At 42.5% G+C, this 19,238-nt stretch overlaps 1 protein-coding gene across 1 annotated transcript in view; it reads right to left on the minus strand.

The window, feature by feature from the left end:
- Positions 1-19,238, minus strand: part of LOC107811686 (cystinosin homolog) — a 113,050-nt gene that overhangs the window by 6,992 nt on the left and 86,820 nt on the right. The window contains exons 6-9 of the mRNA XM_075235700.1: positions 12,483-12,572; positions 12,245-12,369; positions 12,025-12,067; positions 11,742-11,859 (exon numbers count right to left, since the gene is read on the minus strand). Of these exons, the coding sequence (XP_075091801.1) occupies positions 11,742-11,859; positions 12,025-12,067; positions 12,245-12,369; positions 12,483-12,572 (376 nt within the window). The remainder of the gene's footprint in view (positions 1-11,741; positions 11,860-12,024; positions 12,068-12,244; positions 12,370-12,482; positions 12,573-19,238) is intronic.

Genomic DNA, 19,238 nt, shown 5'->3' on the forward strand with positions numbered 1-19,238 from the left:
GACTCTGAGGATCTGCGGACACAAGCAGAAGTACCTAGAAGTCTCCTAGAATCAGCAGCACGCACTAACCCCGAGGCTGATAGCCCGTACCTGAATCTGCACACGAAAACATGTGCAGGAAAGGGTATGAGTACACCACAATGGTACCCAGTAAGTGCCAAGCCTAACCTCGGTCGAGTAGTGACGAGGTCGGATCAAGGCCCTACCGGAGTAAATATAATAAATTAAACAGTAAAATATATAAGTAAAGTTTACGGTAACACAGTTAAAGAAATTCTTAAAAATTTAACAGTTAAGGGAACCCTCATCTCAGAACAAGGTAAACACAAAGTGGAATCTCCCGGGATATCATCCCGTAGTTCCGAATGAATATGCAGTACAAGGGGATCTCCCGGAATACGTCTGTTGTCCCAAAGTAAATATGCAGTGCTGGGGGATCTCCCGGAATACGTCCGTAGTCCCAAAATAAATATGCAGTGCTGGGGGACCTCCCGAAATACGTCCGTAGTCCCAAATAAATATGCAAAATAGGGGGTTCTCCCGGAATACGTCCGTAGTCCCAATTTAAATATGCAACGCAAGATGAAATGACGAGTATGTCATCGAGTTATATAATTTGCACTGAACACAGATAAGGAAAGTAGGGACTTAATTAAGCATGGCGCACAGAATATCAAATAGGCAGTTAAAATACGTAAGAATGCTTCTCTAATCTAAACTAAACAATTAAACTTATTAGTGCAATTTAATAAGGGAAAATAATTTATGATTTAGAAAGGAAAAACATGATTTTTGAAATAATAGCCCGTGTACGTACTCGTCACCTCACGTACACGACGCCCACACATCAATTAATATCAAACATCTTAAGGAAAAAGTCCCCAACACAAGATTAGGCAAGCCACTTACCTCGACCGCTCGAATCAACTTGATATCACATTCTTGCCACGAGTATCCGACTCCAAATGACCAGAATCTATTCAAATTAATTGCATGATGTAAATATAACTACATGTAACTAATTTAACTAATTAATTTGAAGCTAAAGCGTGAAATTAGGAAAAACTCCCAAAACGTTTCCCCGGGCTCACGTCTCGAAATCAAGTAAAAATTACAAATTATGAACAACCATTCACTCGAACAAAAATCATCTAAATCCGACATCAAATTCCCATTCAAATCTCAGATTTTCAATTGGGGAACCTTTTCCCCCATTTCCAAACTTTTACCCTCAAATTCCTTAATTAGACGAGGAAAACAACAATAGATTAATGAAATATACACGAATTAGAGTTAAGAATCGTTACCCACTGATTTCCTCTTCAAATCCCTTGCAAAAATCGCCTTCTCCTGACCTAAAATTCGAATTGGTGAAAAATGAGGAATGAACCCTCGAAACTGCCTCTTCAACCCAGCGATTTGGGCACCTGCGGACCTAGGACCGCACCTGTGGACAAAATCATCGCAGGTGCGAAGGTCACTTATTCGGGTTGGGTCCGCATCTGCGGGCATTTCTCGCACCTGCGGTCCACACGGCGCATCTGCGCATTTCATTTAAGCGCCAGGTTCCGCACCTGCGCCCACGCTTCGCACCTATAGGCTCGCAGGTGCGGTCAAACTTGCACACCTGCGCTCTATCACCAGCCTCCCCAGTTCCGCATCTGCGAACTCCCTCCGCACCTGTAGCTCGCACACCTACGGTCTCCTTTCCGCAGGTGCGAAACACCAGAACCAGCAAAGGCACCAGATTTTTCTAAGTCCAGAATTCATTTCGTTAAGCATCCGAAATACACCCGAAGCCCCCCGGGACCTCAACCAATCCTACCAACCAATCCTATAACACCATACAAACTTAGTCGAGCCTTCAAACCACATCGAACAACACCAAATACATGAATTATGCACGGATTCAAGCCTAAGAACTTAGAATTTTCCAAATTATACAAATGACGTCGAACCATGTCAAATCTAGTCTGAATGACCTCAAATTTTACACACAGGTCACAAATGACACTACAAACTTACATCCAGCTCCGGAATTCCATTCCGAGCTCGATATAAAAAATTCCACTATCGGCCGAAATCGCCGAAAATCTAACTTCCGCCAATTCAAGCCTAAATCTACTATAGACCTCCAAAACACATTCCGGACGCGCTCCTAAGCTCAAAATCACTCAACGGAGCTAACAGAGTCGACAGAATTCCATTTCAGATCCTTCTTCACACAGTTCCGACTACGGTCCAATTTCTAAGACTTAAACTCACCACTAGGGACTAAATGTCCCAAAACTCCCCGAATTCCATAACCAATCACTCTGGCAAATCCCAAAAACAGAAACAAATGTGGGGAAAGTAGATATTAGGGGATCGGGGCTCTAATTCTCAAAACGACCGGCCGGGTCATTACATCCTCCCCCTCTTAAAACAATCGTTCGTCCTCGAACGAGTATAAAGACATACCTGAAACTATGAAAAGATGAGGGTACTGGCTGCGCATGTCCTGTTCGGTCTCCCAAGTCGCCTCCTCAACCTGCTAACCCCTCCACTGGACCTTTACTGAAGCAATATTCTTTGACCTAAGCTTTCTGACCCACCTGTCCAAAATGGCTACTGGCTCCTCAATATAAGATAGATCTTTGTCCAAGTGGACTGAGCTGAAATCCAATACATAAGTCGGATCACCGTGATACTTTCGGAGCATAGACACGTGGAATATTGGGTGAACTCCTGCTAGGCTGGAAGGCAAGGCAAGCTCATAAGCAACCTCTCCAACTCATCGCAATATCTCAAAAGGACCAATGAACCTCGGGCTCAGCTTGACCTTCTTCCCGAATCTCATGACGCCCTTCATAAGCGATACCCGAAGCAGGACAAGCTCACTAACCATAAATGCCAAATCACGATACTTCCGGTACGCATAACTCTTCTGCCTGGACTGGGCTGTGCGAAGTCTCTCCTGAATCACCTTCACCTTATCCAGGGAATCCTGGACCAAATATGTACCCAATAATCGGGCCTCGCCCGGCTCAAACAATCCCACTGGGTACCAGCACCGCCTACCATACAAAGCCTCATACGGTGCCATCTGAATGCTGGACCGGTAACTGTTGTTGTAAGCAAACTCTACAAGTGGATAGTATTAGTCCCATGACCCTCCAAACTCCATCACACAGGCACAGAGCATATCCTCAAGAATCTGAATCGTGCGCTCGGACTGCCCGTCCATCTGAGGGTGAAAGGTTGTGCTCAGCTCCACCCTAGTACCCAACTCCTGCTGTACGACTCTCCAAAACCGTGATGTGAATTGTGTACCTCTGTCTGAAATGATGGATACTGGAATACCATGAAGGCGGACAATCTCTCTGATATAAATATCAGCCAACCTCTCAAAAGAATAAGTGGTCAACACTGGAATAAAATGAGCTGACTTGGTCAGCCGATGATCACCCAAATAGCATCAAACTTTCTCAAAGTCCGTGGAAGTCCAACTACGAAGTCCATGGTGATCCGCTCCCACTTCCACTCTGGGATCTCTATCCTCTGAAGTAATCCACCCGGCCTCTGGTGCTTATATTTGACCTGCTGACAGTTGAGACACTTGGACACAAACCCAACTATATCCCTTTTCATCCTTCTCCACCAATAGTGCTGTCTCAAATCCTGGTACATCTTTGCGGCACCGGGATGAATGGAGTACCGCGAGTTGTGGGCCTCCTCGAGAATCAACTCCCGAATCCCATCTACATTGGGCACACAGATCCGGCCTACATCCTCATCACACTGTCATCACCAATAGTCACATCTCTGGCATCAACTCACCGAACCATGTCTTGAAGAACTAGAAGATGAGGATCATCATACTGGCGCTCCCTAATACGGTCATAAAGAGAAGAGCGAGCAGCCACACAAGCTAATACCCGGCTAGGCTATGAAATATCCAATCTCACAAATTGGCTGGCTAAGGCCTGAACATCTAAGGCTAAGGGCCTCTCAGCTACCGGAAGATATGCCAAACTCCCCAAACTCTCTGCCCGGCGACTCAATGCGTCGGCCACTACATTGTCCTTCCCCGGGTGGTACAATATAGTGATATCATAGTCTTTAAGTAGCTCTAACCATCTCCGCTGACGCAAATTAAGGTCCTTCTGCCTGAATAAGTGCTGCAAACTCTGGTGATCAGTGTAGATCTCATAAGGAACACCGTACAAATAATGACGCTAGATCTTCAGGGCGTGAACAATAGCTGCTAACTCGAGATCATGGTCCGAATAATTCTTCTCATGCACCTTCAACTGTCTAGATGCGTAAGCAATCACCCTACTGTCTTGTATCAATACCGCTCCAAGGCCAATCCTCGAGGCATCATAATAGACAGTGTAGGACCCCGAACCTGTAGGCAATACTAATACTGGGGCTGTAATCAAAGCTGTCTTGAGCTTCTGAAAGCTCTCCTCACACTCTTCGGTCCACCTGAACGGAGCACCCTTCTAGGTCAGCCTAGTCATAGGTGCTACAATGGATGAAAATACCTCCACAAAGCAACGGTAATACCCCGCCAAACCATGGAAACTACGGATCTTCGTAGCTGATGACGGTATAGGCCAACTCTGCACTGCCTCCACCTTCTTCGGATCTACCTTGATCCCATCACAAGACACTATGTGGCCTAAGAATGCCATTGAATCAAGCCAGCATTCACACTTGGAAAATTTTGCATACAACCTCTTCTCCCTCAAAGTCTGAAGCACGGTCCTCAAGTGCTGCTCATGATCTTCCCGAGACCAGGAATATACCAGGATGTTATCAATAAACATAATGATGAAGGAATCAAGATAAGGCCAGAACACAATGTGCATCAAATGCATTAAGGCTGCTGGGGCATTGGTTAGCCCAAATGACATGACAAGAAACTTATAATGACCATATCTGGTCCTGAAAGCAGTCTTCGAGATATCCGACTCCCGAATCTTCAACTGATGATAGCTAGAATGCAAGTCAATCTTGGAAAATACCCTGGCACCCTGTAACTGATCAAATAAATCATCGATGTGAAGCAAAGGATACCTGTTCTTCACTGTAACCCTGTTCAACTGCCGATAATCAATACACATACGCATAGAACCGTTCTTCTTCTTCACAAATAAGGTGATACACTAGGCCCAATGAAACCCTTATCAAGCAACTCCTACAACTCCTTCAACTCAGGAGGAGCAATACGGTAAGGAGGAATAGATATGGGCTGAGTGCCTGGCAACAAATCAATGCCGAAATTTATATCTCTATCGGGCGGCATACCCGGGAGATCGGCTGGAAACACATCAGGGAAGTCCCTCACTACTGGGGCTGACTCAATTGTAGGGGTATCAATACTGACATCTCTCACATAGGCCAAATACACATCACACCCCTTCTCAACCATTCGCTGAGCCTTAAGAAATGAAATGACCCTGCGGGGAGTATACTCTAAGGTACCTCTCCACTCTAATCTCGGCAAACCTGGCATAGCCAGCGTCACGGTCTTAGCATGACAATCAAGAATAGCATAATGAGGCGATAACCAGTCCATAACCAAGATAACATCAAAATCTACCATACTGAGTAATAACAAATCAGCTCTGGTCTCAAAACCACTAAGAGCAATCAAACACGACTGATGTACGTGGTTCACAATGAGAGAATCTCCCACAGGAGTATATACATAAAGATGGGAACTCAAAGAATCACGAGATATCCTCAAATGTGGAGCAAAATAAGAAGACACATATGAATACGTAGAGCCTGGGCAAATAATACTGATGCTTCCTTATGACAGACAAGGACGATACCTGTGATGACTGAATCTGAAGAAACGCCTATAAATGGACTGGAAGGGCATAGTACTAGGCCTGGCCTCCCCTTCTAGGGTGACCTCTACCACCCCGACCTCCGCCTCGATCGGCCTGAGGAGGTGGAGTGGAAGCTGGGGCTGGAAGAATGGCCGGAGGACCCGGTGGTGCATGTGGAGGCTGATAAGTTTGTGGAGGTGTACCCCTCCTGGCTCTGGGCAATCTCTAATCATGTGACGAGTGTTACCACACTCAAAACAACCCTTCGGAGGACGCGACGGCTGAGACTGACTCAGACCTGGCCTGCTGGACTGGCCGGTAATAGCACCTCGAGTAGGAGGCATACTGGATACTGGCGGTGCATAATAGGGCTCCTGAGGTCTAGGAGGAGCTGGAATACCGCTGGCTGTTGGAAGAGCTGAATGAACAGGGCGACTCACAAAACCCCTACCATAGCGTGCTGCTGGTGCACGAGCTCCTGAATAATGACCAGTCTCTCGAGACCTCTTGGCCTCTCTCTCCTCTCTATCCCGGGCGAACATGCCCTCCACTTTCCTGGCAATGCTCACTGCCTGCTGATAAGTGATGTCCATCTCCAACTCCGTGGCCATACTGGTCCAAATACTGGGGTGGAGTCCCTCAATGAAGCGACGAACCCTCTCTCTGACTGTAGCAACCAGAGCTGGTACATGTCGAGCTAACTCACTGAAACAGACTGCATACTCCAACACAGTCATAGCACCCTGATGCAGCTGCTCAAACTCTACGTGCCAAGAATATCTCTGAAAACTGAGTCCAAGTGAGTGAGGTGGCCTTGTCCGGACTTCTCAACTCATACGCACGCCACCACTGATATGCCGCTCCCCTCAGCTGGAAAGAGGTGAAAGAAACCACACTCGTCTCCACAATGCCCATAGTGCGGAGAATACGATGACACTCCTTAAGAAAACCTAGAGCATCATCTGAAGCTAGTCCGCTGAAAGTAAGTGGGTGGTACTTCTTGTACCTCTCAAGTCTGAGCTGCTCTGTCTCAGAAGCAGCTACCCTAGTCTCTTGCTAAAACAGAGCCACTGGGGTCATAGAAATATACTCTAGGGCTTGATTAACCTGGACCCTCTGCTCAGGAGTGCGGGTTGCGGGAGTCTGTGCCCCTCCCCCGACCTGAGATGTAGCGAGAGCTATCGGAAATAGTCCAGCCTGAGCTAGAGTGCTGAACATGCTCATGAACTGAGCTAAAGACTCCTGGATGGCTGGAGTAGTAATAAGGATCTCCGGTGCGGGCCCTCCAGCTAGAGCTGCTGGGGGATCCTCTGACATAGCTCTCGCAGGTGCTCGGGCAGCACTGCGTGGTCGTCCTCTACCCCGACCCCGACCTCTGGCGGCCCTGGCAGGGGGCTCGGGTGCCTGATCGTCGGTCCTCCTAGTACAGGTCCTTACCATCTATGAGAAAGAATAGAATAGAATTATTTTAGAATTTTTGATGTCAACAACTCGCACGACAAGGAAATCAAAGAAATATGATTGTTCTTAAGAGTTACATAGCCTCCCGAAGATAAGTACGGACGTCTCCGCACCGATCCGTGAGACTCTAATAAACCGGCTTGTGACTCGCGACTCCTATGAACCTAGTGCTCTGATACCAACTTGTCACGACCCAAATAAATCCTCCGTAAGGTGTCGTGACGGCACCTAGTCTTTACGACTAGGTAAGCCTAATATTATGAAAAATGTAAAGAAAATACAACATTTTAAAAATAAACAGCATATTGTGAATAACTAAAAGTAGTACCACTCGGCATATACAAAATAATTTTCCAAGACCCGGAATATCACTAAGTCACAAGCTGCTATAATTTATGTAGCTCTATACAGAAGTCTGAACATAATAAAGAAAGTCTCTAGGCGAGGGAATAGAAGGAGACTCTGAGGATCTGCTGACGCAAGCAGAAGTACCTTGAAATCTCCTAGAATCAGCAGCACACACTAACCCCGAGGCTGATAGCTCGTACATGAATCTGCATACGAAAACATGTGCAGGAAAGGGCATGAGTACACCACAATGGTACCTAGTAAGTTCCAAGCCTAGTCTCGGTAGAGTAGTGACGAGGTCGGGTCAAGGCCCTACCGGAGTAAATATAATAAATTAAATAGTAAAAGATATAAGTAAAGTTTACGGTAACAAAATTAAAGAAATTCTCGAAAATTTAACAGTTAAGGGAACCCTCGTCTCAGAACAAGGTAAACACAAAGTGGAATCTCCCGGGATACCGTCCCGTAGTTCCGAATGAATATGCAGTACAAGGAGATCTCCCAGAATACGTACGTAGTCCCAAAGTAAATATGCAGTGCTTGGGGATCTCCCGGAATATGTCCGTAATTCCAAAATAAATATGCAGTGCTGGGGGATCTCCCGGAATATGTCCGTAAACACAAATAAATATACAAGACAGTGGGATCTCCCAGAATATGTCCGTAGTCCCAATTTAAATATGCAACGCAAGATGAAATGACAGGTATGGCATCGAGTTATATAATTTACACTGAACACAGATAAGGAAAGTAGGGACTTAACTAAGCATGACACACAGAATATCAAATATGCAGTTGAAACACGTAAGCATGCTTCTTTAATATAATATAAATAATTAAACTTATTAGTGCAATTTAATAAGGGAAAACAGTTTATGATTTAGAAAGAAAAAACGGGATTTTTTCAATAATAGCCCGTGTACGTACTCGTCACCTCACGTACAGGACGCCTACACATTAATTAATATCAAACATCTTAAGGGAAAAGTCCCCAACACAAGGTTAGGCAAGCCACTTACCTCGCCCGCTCGAATCAACTTGATATCACGTTCTTGCCACGAGTATCCGACTCCAAATGACCAGAATCTATTCAAATTAATTGCATGATGTAAATATAACTACAAGTAACTAATTTAACTAATTAATTCGAAGCTAAAGCATGAAATTAGGAAAAACGCCCAAAAGGTCTCCCCGGGACCACGTCTCAAAATCGGGTAAAAATTACAAATTATGAACACCCATTCACTCACGAATTCACTCGAACAAAAATCATCTAAATCCGACGTCAAATTCCCATTCAAATCTCAAAATTTAATTGGGGAACCTTTTTCCCCATTTCCAAAGTTTTACCCTCAAATTCCTTAATTAGACAAGGAAAACAACAATAGATTAATGAAATATACACGAATTAGAGTTAAGAATCGTTATCCACTTATTTCCTTTTCACAACCCTTGCAAAAATCGCTTTCTCCCGAGCTAAAATTCGAATTGGTGAAAAATAAGGAATGAACCCTCGAATTTGCTTCTTCAACCCAGCGATTTTCGCACCTGCGGTCACGCACCTGCGGAAAAAATCATCGCAGGTGCGAAGGTCACTTATCCGGGTTGGGGCCGCATTTGCGGGCATTTCTCGCACCTGTGGTCCATACGGCGCATCTTCGCATTTCGTTTAAGTGCCAGGTTCCGCACCTGCGCCCACGCTTCGCACCTGCGGGCTCGCAGGTGCGGTCAAACTTGCGCACCTGCGCTCCATCACTAGCCTCCCCAATTCCGCATTTGCGCACTCCCTCCGCACCTGCGGTCTCCTTTCCGCAGGTGCAAAACACCAGAACCAATAAAGGCACTAGATTTTCCTAAGTCCAATATTCATTCCGTTAAGCATCCGAAACATACCCGAGGCCTCCGGGACCTTAACCAAACCTACCAACCAATCCTATAACACCATACGAACTTATTCGAGCCTTCAAACCACATCGAACAACACCAAATACATGAATTAAGCATGGATTCAAGCCTAAGAACTTAGAATTTTCCAAAATCTACAAACGACGTCGAACCACGTCAAATCTAGTCCGAATGACCTCAAATTTTACATACAGGTCACAAATGACATTACGAACCTACAGCCACCTCCGAAATTCTATTCTGAGCTCGATGTAAAAAATTTCACTATCGGCCCAAATCGCCGTAAATCTAACTTCTGCCAATTCAAGCCTAAATCTACTACAAACCTCCAAAACACATTCCGGACGCGCTCCTAATCTCAAAATACTCAACGGAGCTAACGGAGTCGACGGAATTCCATTCCGGATCTGTTTTCACACAGTTCCGACTACGGTCTAATTTCTAAGACTTAAATTCACCACTAGGGACTGAGTGTCCCAAAACTCCCCGAATTCCATAACCAATCACTCTGGCAAATCCCAAAAACAGAAACAAATGTGGGGAAAGCAAATATGAGGGGATCGGGGCTCTAATTGTCAAAACGACCGGCCGGGTCATTACATCCTCCCCCTTTTAAAACAACCGTTCGTCCTCGAACGAGTATAAAGACATACCTGAAACTGTGAAAAGATGAGGGTACAGGCTGCACATGTCCTGCTCGGTCTCCCAAGTCGCCTCTTTCACCGGCTGACCCCTCTACTAGACCTTTACTGAAGCAATATTCTTTGACCTGAGCTTTCTGACCTGCCTGTCCAAAATGGCTACTGGCTCCTTAACATAAGATAGATCCTTGTCCAACTAGACTAAGCTGAAATCCAATACATGAGTCGGATCACCATGATACTTCCGGAGCATAGACACGTGGAATAGCGGGTGAACTCCTGCTAGGCTGGGAGGCAAGGCAAGCTCATAAGCAACCTCCTCAACTCGCCGCAATATCTCAAAAGGACCAATGAACCTCGGGCTCAGCTTGCCCTTCTTTCCGAATCTCATGACGCTCTTCATAGGTGATACCCGAAGCAGGATCCGCTCACCAACCATAAATGCCAAATCACGAACCTTACGGTCCGCATAACTCTTCTGCCTGGACTAGGCTGTGCGAAGTCTCTCCTGAATCACCTTCACCTTATCCAGGGCATCCTGGACCAAATCTGTCCCCAACAATCAGGCCTCGCCCGACTCAAACCATCCCATTGGGGACCGGCACCGCCTATCATACAATGCCTCATACGGTGCCATCTGAATGTTGGACTGGTAACTGTTGTTGTAAGAAAACTCTACAAGTGGCAAGTATTGGTCCCATGACCCTCCGAACTCCATCACATAGGCACGAGGCATTTTTATTGAAAAATGCATATTTGAAAGATTTATACTTGAAGTACTTACATTGGAAAGACGTATATTTGAGGGACTTGATTGATTAGTTGTATTTGTGTTTCTTATTCGTTTGAGCAATATTTATAGTGTTCTTGTTGTCTTGTTATTTATATCATTTATTTATTCTTGTTGCCATCGTTGCCATTTGTTTCTATTATTATTATTATTATTATTATTATTATTATTATTATTATTATTATTATTATTATTATTATTATTATTATTATTATTATATACTGCTACACTGCACAGGTTAATTGATTAGTGAGTGTCTTGATTGTACATTGTCACTACTCCACCGAGGTTACTCTTGATACTTACTGGGTACCGACTGTGGTGTACTTATACTACACTTCTGCACATTTTTGTGCAGAGTCAGGTATTGGAGATATCGGACTCGGACATAGTTAGAGTGCGATCGCAAGGATTCAATGTAGAGCTGCTTGGTCGTCGCAGTCCCTTGGAGTCTTTCCATTTTATCGTACTGTCAATTATTATTCGAACAATATTATATATTCAATTTTCTTGAGATCATTTCATGTATTCAGTTAGAGTTCGTGACTCAATATTACCAGTCTTGGGTGATTGTATCATTATTTTCGTTGTTGGTTTCGATTATCTATTTATAAAAAAAATATGGCTTGGATTGTTATTATGATCGGCTTATTTAGTCATAGAGACTAAGTACCATCACGACCCCTGTGGTGGAATTTTGGGCCGTGACAAAATAATAGAAATATTAAAGTATGTTAGTGGAACTCTATATAATTGAAATGTGAAACTCACGCTGATCTGTGGATTGCACTGCCATCTGCCCATAATTTGTTAAACCTCCAAACAAATCCAGCAAAATGTTGCCAATACTAAACCCAATTGTGCTTTTTCGCCGAAAATTCATAACAGCCTATAGATTTTTACAGAGCTAAAAACTTTAATTCAGGAAGCATCAGAAGGAAACAGATAGTATAAACATATCACAAAATCTTGTAATTTGAATAGAAGAGAACAAAATCACAAGTAATTCATATAGAAGTCTGAGTTTATTCCCTTCAAACAGAGCAACAATTACATGGGGAATATACTTAATTACTGTCATAACAACCTGCAATGTGCTGCAATTAAGATATAGAAGTGTGAGAATTTATTGTTATAGTGGTTAAATGGATAAAGTACTGTTACCTTAACTTGACCAAACAAACAAATTTATTTTTATTGTTATGAATTTTTTTAAACATGAAGAAAAGGGTGTTAAGTAGAACTAATTGTGGATTTAAAAGAAAGTGGCTTACTTGAAGCAGGAAACTAGAAATAGCCAAGAGTATTTAGGGAAAGCCACAAAAATACAAACTGCAACACTCAACCAAGAAACAGTGACAATTGCAATAGCAGTTTTTGGGACCTTCTGATTTCCACGCTGTAAAAAGAAATATGTATTGTTTATTAGCACCAAGTCATAAACTCACATTTCAGTATGCACATAATATTTGAGCTGAAAATAGTAAAAAAAAAAAAGAATGGTATACTTACATCATAAATAGCAATATGATATAAGGTAAATGTTATTAAAGCAGCAGCATGAGTAGAGAAAGTCACGTCATTGGCAGCTACAAGTATCATCTGAAATTAAACAATGAAGGTAATCAACAGTTCAACACATTAGTCATTAAGTTCACTATAAAACATAGTATCAACTTAATATGAAGAAATAAAATAGAAGGAAAGTTTGTGATTTTAGTCCATCAAATATCTAAAAATATTTATTTTGATCCTCGTGATATTTAGTTAAACATATATAGCCTTCTATTAATTAATCAAATTGTGCACTTTTACTTCCAATACTTATACATCATAGGTTTAGTGAACTCTATATAATTGAAATGTGAAATTCACGTTGATCTATGGATTGCACTGCCATCTGCCCATAATTTCTTAAACCTTCAAACAAATTCAGCAAAATGTTGCCAATACTAAATCCAATTGTGCTTTTTTGCCGGAAATTCATAACAGCCTATAGATTTTTACAGAGCCAACAACTTTAATTCAGGAAGCATCAGAAATAAACAAATAATATAAACATATCACAAAATCTTGTAATTTGAATAGAATAGAACAAAATCACAAGCAATTCATATAGAAGTCTGAGTATTTTTCTTTTAAACCGAGCAACAATTACCTGGGGAATGTACTTAATTACTGTCATAACAAATATCTAAAAAGATTTATTTCAATCCTCGTGATATTTAGTTAAACATATATAGCCTTCTATTAATTAATCAAATTGTGCACTTTTACTTCCTATACTTATACATCATAGGTTTAGTGTCACGACCCAAAAATTCTAACCAGTCGTGATGACGCCTATCTCGATACTAGTCAAGCCGACAATCTCAACAAATCACAATTTCTTTTATGTATGAAAATATAATATTTAAACATAACTCACAAATCTAGCAAATACCGATACAAACACTCCCAAAACCTGGTGTCACTGAGTACATGAGCATCTGATATGAATACAAATCTGAAAAATACGTTTCATAACAGTTTGACATCAAATACAATAAATAAGGAGATAGGGAAGGAGAGACAAGGTTTGCGAAACACGGTAGCTACCTCTGAATCTCCGAAAAATCAATTGTGCAAAAGAATCAACACCCGCTATGTTTGGGAACACCTGGATCTGCACACGAAGTGCAGGGTGTAGTATGAGTACAACCAACTCAGCAAGTAACAATAATAATTAAGGAACAGAAGATAGTGATGAGCTACACAGTTATAGTTCACTTTCAGTAATTCCAGCAAAGAATAGACATGCTTTCAAATCCAACAGTTTAAGTCAAATTAATTTTATATAGTTCAAGTTCATGTAATCCGGATATAAAATCTTTCAAAGAATTTCACAACAATGACAGATAACAACTAAGTGCAACAACAAATGAAAAGCAAGTACAGCCTCTCAGAGAAACAGTCACTCAACTCGTCACAACATCTCAACAACTCGACTCTCAGCCCTCAACACTCACACACAATAGGTACCCACACTCACTGGAGGTGTACGGACTCCAGAAGGGCTCCTACAGCCCAAGCGCAATAATCCACATGGATAACTCACGTGCTGCACGAATAACTCACATGCTATATTATCAATATCTGAATTCGCACGGACAACTCACGTGCTGCACGAACAACTCACATGCTATAGTATAATATCTGGATCCGCACGGACAACTCACGTGCTGCACGAATAACTCACATGCTATAGTATAATATCTGGATCCGCACGGACAACTCACGTGCTGCACGAACAACTCACATGCTATAGTATAATATCTGGATCCGCACGGACAACTCACGTGCTGCACGAACAACTCCCGTGCTATAGTATAATATCTGGATCCGCACGGACAACTCATGTGCTGCACGAATAACTCACATGCTATAATAATATCTCACAATCAGGCTCTCGGCATCACTCAGTCATAAATCTCTCCAGTCTCTCGGGCTCTCAGAAATCATGAAATCAGCCCAAACAACAATGATATGATGCATCAATAATGAACAATAGAGACTAAGATAAAATAAACAAGTAAACTGTGACTGAGTACAGAACAACCATTAAGTAGATAGTTCAACATGTACACGACCTCTGTAGGTCCCTACAATGCTAACATATAATCTAGACATGATTTCTAACATGACTTACAGTCAAATTTCCACAACACAGAGAGAACAAATAGCTAACAACAAGTTATTCAACTTTACAGTTTCACGGGACGGACCAAGTCACGATACCCTCGGTGCACGCCCACACGCCCGTCACCTAGCATGTGCATCACCTCCAAAGTAATCAAATGATACCAAATTCTGGGGTTTCATACCCTCAGGACCAAATTTAAAACTATTACTTACTTCAAACCGTGAAATTCTTATTCCGCTAAGCCTTTGCCTCGTGAATTTGCCTCCAAACGTCTCGATCTAGTCATAAATAATTCGATTCAGTCAATAAAATTTATTGGAATTAATTACATAAGAAAATACTAATTTTCCATAGAAATCCGAAATTTAGCTCAAAAATTACCGTCTCGGAACCCGATAAAAGTTACTAAATCCTAAAGCCCATTCAACCATGCGTCTAACCATACTAATTTTACCAAAATCTAACCTCAACTCGACCTCCAAATCTTCAAATCTTATTTTCAAATCTCTAAGTTCAAACCCCCGATTTACACCTCATAAACATGTAATCTAGTCGGATTATTCGATGATAATTCAATATTATGGAGTAGAAATAATTACAAGAGACCTACCTCAAGATTTCCCGTGATTTATCGCTCAAAAATAGCCTCACCTTCTTTTGGAAATGTCAAAAATGACAAAATCTCGGACTCCTCTGTTTTTAGCATTTTGTCCAGGATTTTCGCACCTACGGCTCCATTTCCGCATATGCAGTCAAAGCTCCGCATCTGCGGAAAAATCACTTAAGCCTGCCTCTGCTTCTGCGATCAAGGGACCGCATCTGCGACCTCGCAGATGCGTCAAAATCTTCGCACCTGCGCAACTTGCCCTGCCCTTCACTCCTGGATGCTTCTACGATGGTCCTTGCGCACCTGTGGTATCGCACGTGCGATCAAAGCTTCGCAGGTGTGGTTACACGAGAAGCAAAATTTCCAAATTTTCCTAAGTCTAAAATTTTGATCCGTTTACCATCCGAAACTCACCCGAGGCCCTCGGGACCTCAACCAAATACAGCAACAAGTCCTAAAATATCATACGAACTTAGTGGAATCTTCAAATCGCATCCAACAACACTAAAAATACGAATCACACATAGATTCAAGTCTAATGAACTTTGAAGCTTCCAATTTCTACAAACGATGCTGGAACCTATCAAATCACGTCCGATTGACCTCGAATTTTGCACACAAGTCATAAATGACATAATGGAGGTATTCCAATTTTCAGAATCAGATTTCGATCCCGATATCAAAAATGTCAACCCCCGGGTCAAACTTCCCAAAAATTCGACTTTCGCCATTTTAAGCCAAATTCCACTATGGACCTCTAAATAATTTTCCGGACACGCTCCTAAGTCCAAAATCACCATACAGATCTATTGGAATTATCAGAATTTGAATCCGTAGTCATTTACACATAAGTCCGCATCCGATCAATTGTTTCTAACTTCAATTTTCAATTATGAGACTAAGTTTCTCACTTCACTCTGAATTCCTTCCGGACCCAAACCAACTAACCCGGTAAGTCATAAAACAACTGCAAAGAATAAATTGAGAAGTAAATGGGGGAACGGGGTTATAATACTCAAAATGACCGGCCGGGTTGTTACATTCGCCCCCTCTTAAACAAACGTTCGTCCTTGAATGGGTTTAGAATCATACCTAGAGTCTCAAATAGGTATGGATAGTTGTTCCGCATCTCCTGCTCAATCTCCCAAGTAGCTTCTCCGACTGGATGGCCTCTCCACTGTACCTTCATTGATGCTATGTTCTTTGACTTCAGCTTTCGAACCTGCCGGTCTAAACTAGCCACCGACTCCACATCATAAGTCAAATTACCGTCCAACTGTATTGTACTGAAATCCAAAATATGAGACAGATCCCCGACATACTTTAGGAGCATGGATACATGGAACACTGGATGAACACCTGATAGACTAGGTGGCAAGGCAAGTTCATAAGCCACACCTCCAATTTTCTTAAGTATCTCAAAAGGCCCAATAAACCGAGGGCTCAACTTTCCCTTCTTCCCGAACCTCAACACACCCTTCATGGATGAAATCGTGAGTAGAACCTTCTCCCCAACCATATGAACAACATCACGAACCTTCCTGTCGGCATAAAGAGTCTAGATTGTGCCGTGCGAAGTCGTTCCTGAATTAGTTTGACCTTCTCTAAAGCATCCTGAACCAAGCCAGTACCCAATAGCCTAGCCTCACCCGGCTCAATCCAACCCACAGGGGACCGACACCGTCTCCCAAACAAAGCCTCATACGGAGCCATCTGAATACTCGATTGGTAGCTATTATTGTAAGAAAACTCCACGAGTGGCAGAAATTGATCCCAAGAACACCCAAAATCAATGACACAAGCGCGTAGTATATCCTCTAATATCTAAATCTTGATACATATTCGCGGCACCTGGATGAATGGAGTACCACGAACTGTGAGCTTCCTGGAGAATCAACTCACGCAAACCATCTATACTAGGCACACATAACCTGCCCTGCATCCGTAATACACCGTCATCTCCAAAAGTGACTTCCTTGGCATCACCGTGCTGAACCGTGTCCTTAAGGATGAGCAAATGGGGATCATCATATTGGCGCTCTTTGATGCGATCATATAAAGAAGACCGAGAAACCACACAAGCCCAAACTCGATTCGGCTCGGAAACATCCAATCTAACAAACTGGCTGGCCAAGGCCTAAACATCCAAGGCTAAAGGCCTCTCTGCTACCGGTAAGTATGCTAAGCTGCCCAAACTCTCCGCCTTACGACTCAAGGCATCAGCCACCAGATTGACCTTTTTAGGATGGTAGAGAATGGTAATGTCATAATCCTTAAGCAACACCAACCACCTTCGCTGCCTTAAATTAAGATCCTTCTATTTGAACAAATGTTGTAGACTCCGATGATCGGTATATACCTCACACTGGACACCGTACAAGTAATGCCGCCAAATTTTCAAGGCATGAACAATAGATGCTAACTCAAGATCGTGGACCGGATAATTCTTTTCATGTACCTTTAACTGTCTGGATGCATAAGCAATCACCCTACCATTTTGCATCAGCACTGCACCGAGACCAATACGCGATGCATCACAATACACAATATAAGACTCTGAATCTGTAGGCAACACCAATACTGGAGCTGTAGCCGAAGCTGTTTTGAGCTTCTGAAAGCTCTCTTTACATTCATCTGACCACTTGAATGGAGCACCTTTCTGGGTTAATTTAGTCATAGGCGATGCAATAGACGAGAAATCCTCCACGAAGCGACGATAATAACCGGCTAAGCCGAGAAAACTACGAATCTCAGTAACTGAAGATGGTCTGGGCCAACTCTGAACTGCCTCTATTTTCTTTGGATCCACCTTAATTCCTTCATTGGACACTATATGTCCCAAGAATGCCACCGAATTATGCCAGAACTCAGACTTAGAAAATTTGGCATAAAGCTTTTCCTCTCTCAATCTCTGTAATACAATACCCAAGTGTTGTGAATGCTCTTTCTGGCTACGTGAGTACACCATAATATCATTAATAAATACTATGACAAATAAATCAAGATATGGCTGGAATACACTATTCATCAAATGCATAAATCCTGTTGGGGCATTGGTTAGCCCAAAAGACATCACAAGAAATTTATAGTGGCCATAATGATTTCTGAATGCCGTCTTTAGAACATCTGAATCCCGAATTTTCAACTGGTGATACCCAAATCTTTAATCAATTTTGGAGAACACTGTCGCTCCCTGAAGCTGGTTAAATAAGTTATCAAAACACGGCAAAGGATATTTATTCTTGATTGAAACTTTGTTCAACTGCCTATAATTAATGCACATCCGCATAGTACCATCTTTCTTTTTCACAAACAAAACTGGTGCACCCCAAGGTGACACACTAGGCCTAATAAACCCCTTTTCAAGGAATTCCTAAAGTTGCTCTTTCAATTCTTTTAACTCAGCTGGTGCCATACGGTACGGAGAAATATAAATGGGCCGAGTGCCCTGCACCAAGTCAATACCGAAATCAATATCCATGTCGGGTGGCATACCCGGCAGGTCTGTAGGAAATACATCCGAAAAGTCCCGCACGACCGGTACTGAATCAATAATAGGACTATCTGCATCATATCTCTCACAAGGGCCAAATATGACAAACATCCCTTTCCAACCATACGTTGTTCCTTCAAATAAGAAATTACCCTGCTAGGAAAAACATCTAGAGAACCTCTCCATTCAACCTTTGGCAACCCCAACATCATCAATATCACGGTTTTTGCATGACAGTCCAGAATGGCATGACATGGAGACAACCAATCCATACCTAGGATTACATCGAAATCAACCATACCGAGTAATAAAAGATAAACTCTCATGTCCAGTTCCCCAATAGTTACCACACACGGTCCACAATAATAATATTGCTCACCGGTGTAGATACACAAACATGTGAAACTAAGGACTCATAGGGAATATTCAGATAATGAGAAAAATACGATGATACATATGAATAAGTGGAACCAGGGTCAAATAATA

This window comes from Nicotiana tabacum, chromosome 17 (assembly GCF_000715075.1).
Source record: "Nicotiana tabacum cultivar K326 chromosome 17, ASM71507v2, whole genome shotgun sequence".
NCBI classification, from domain to species: domain Eukaryota; kingdom Viridiplantae; phylum Streptophyta; class Magnoliopsida; order Solanales; family Solanaceae; genus Nicotiana; species Nicotiana tabacum.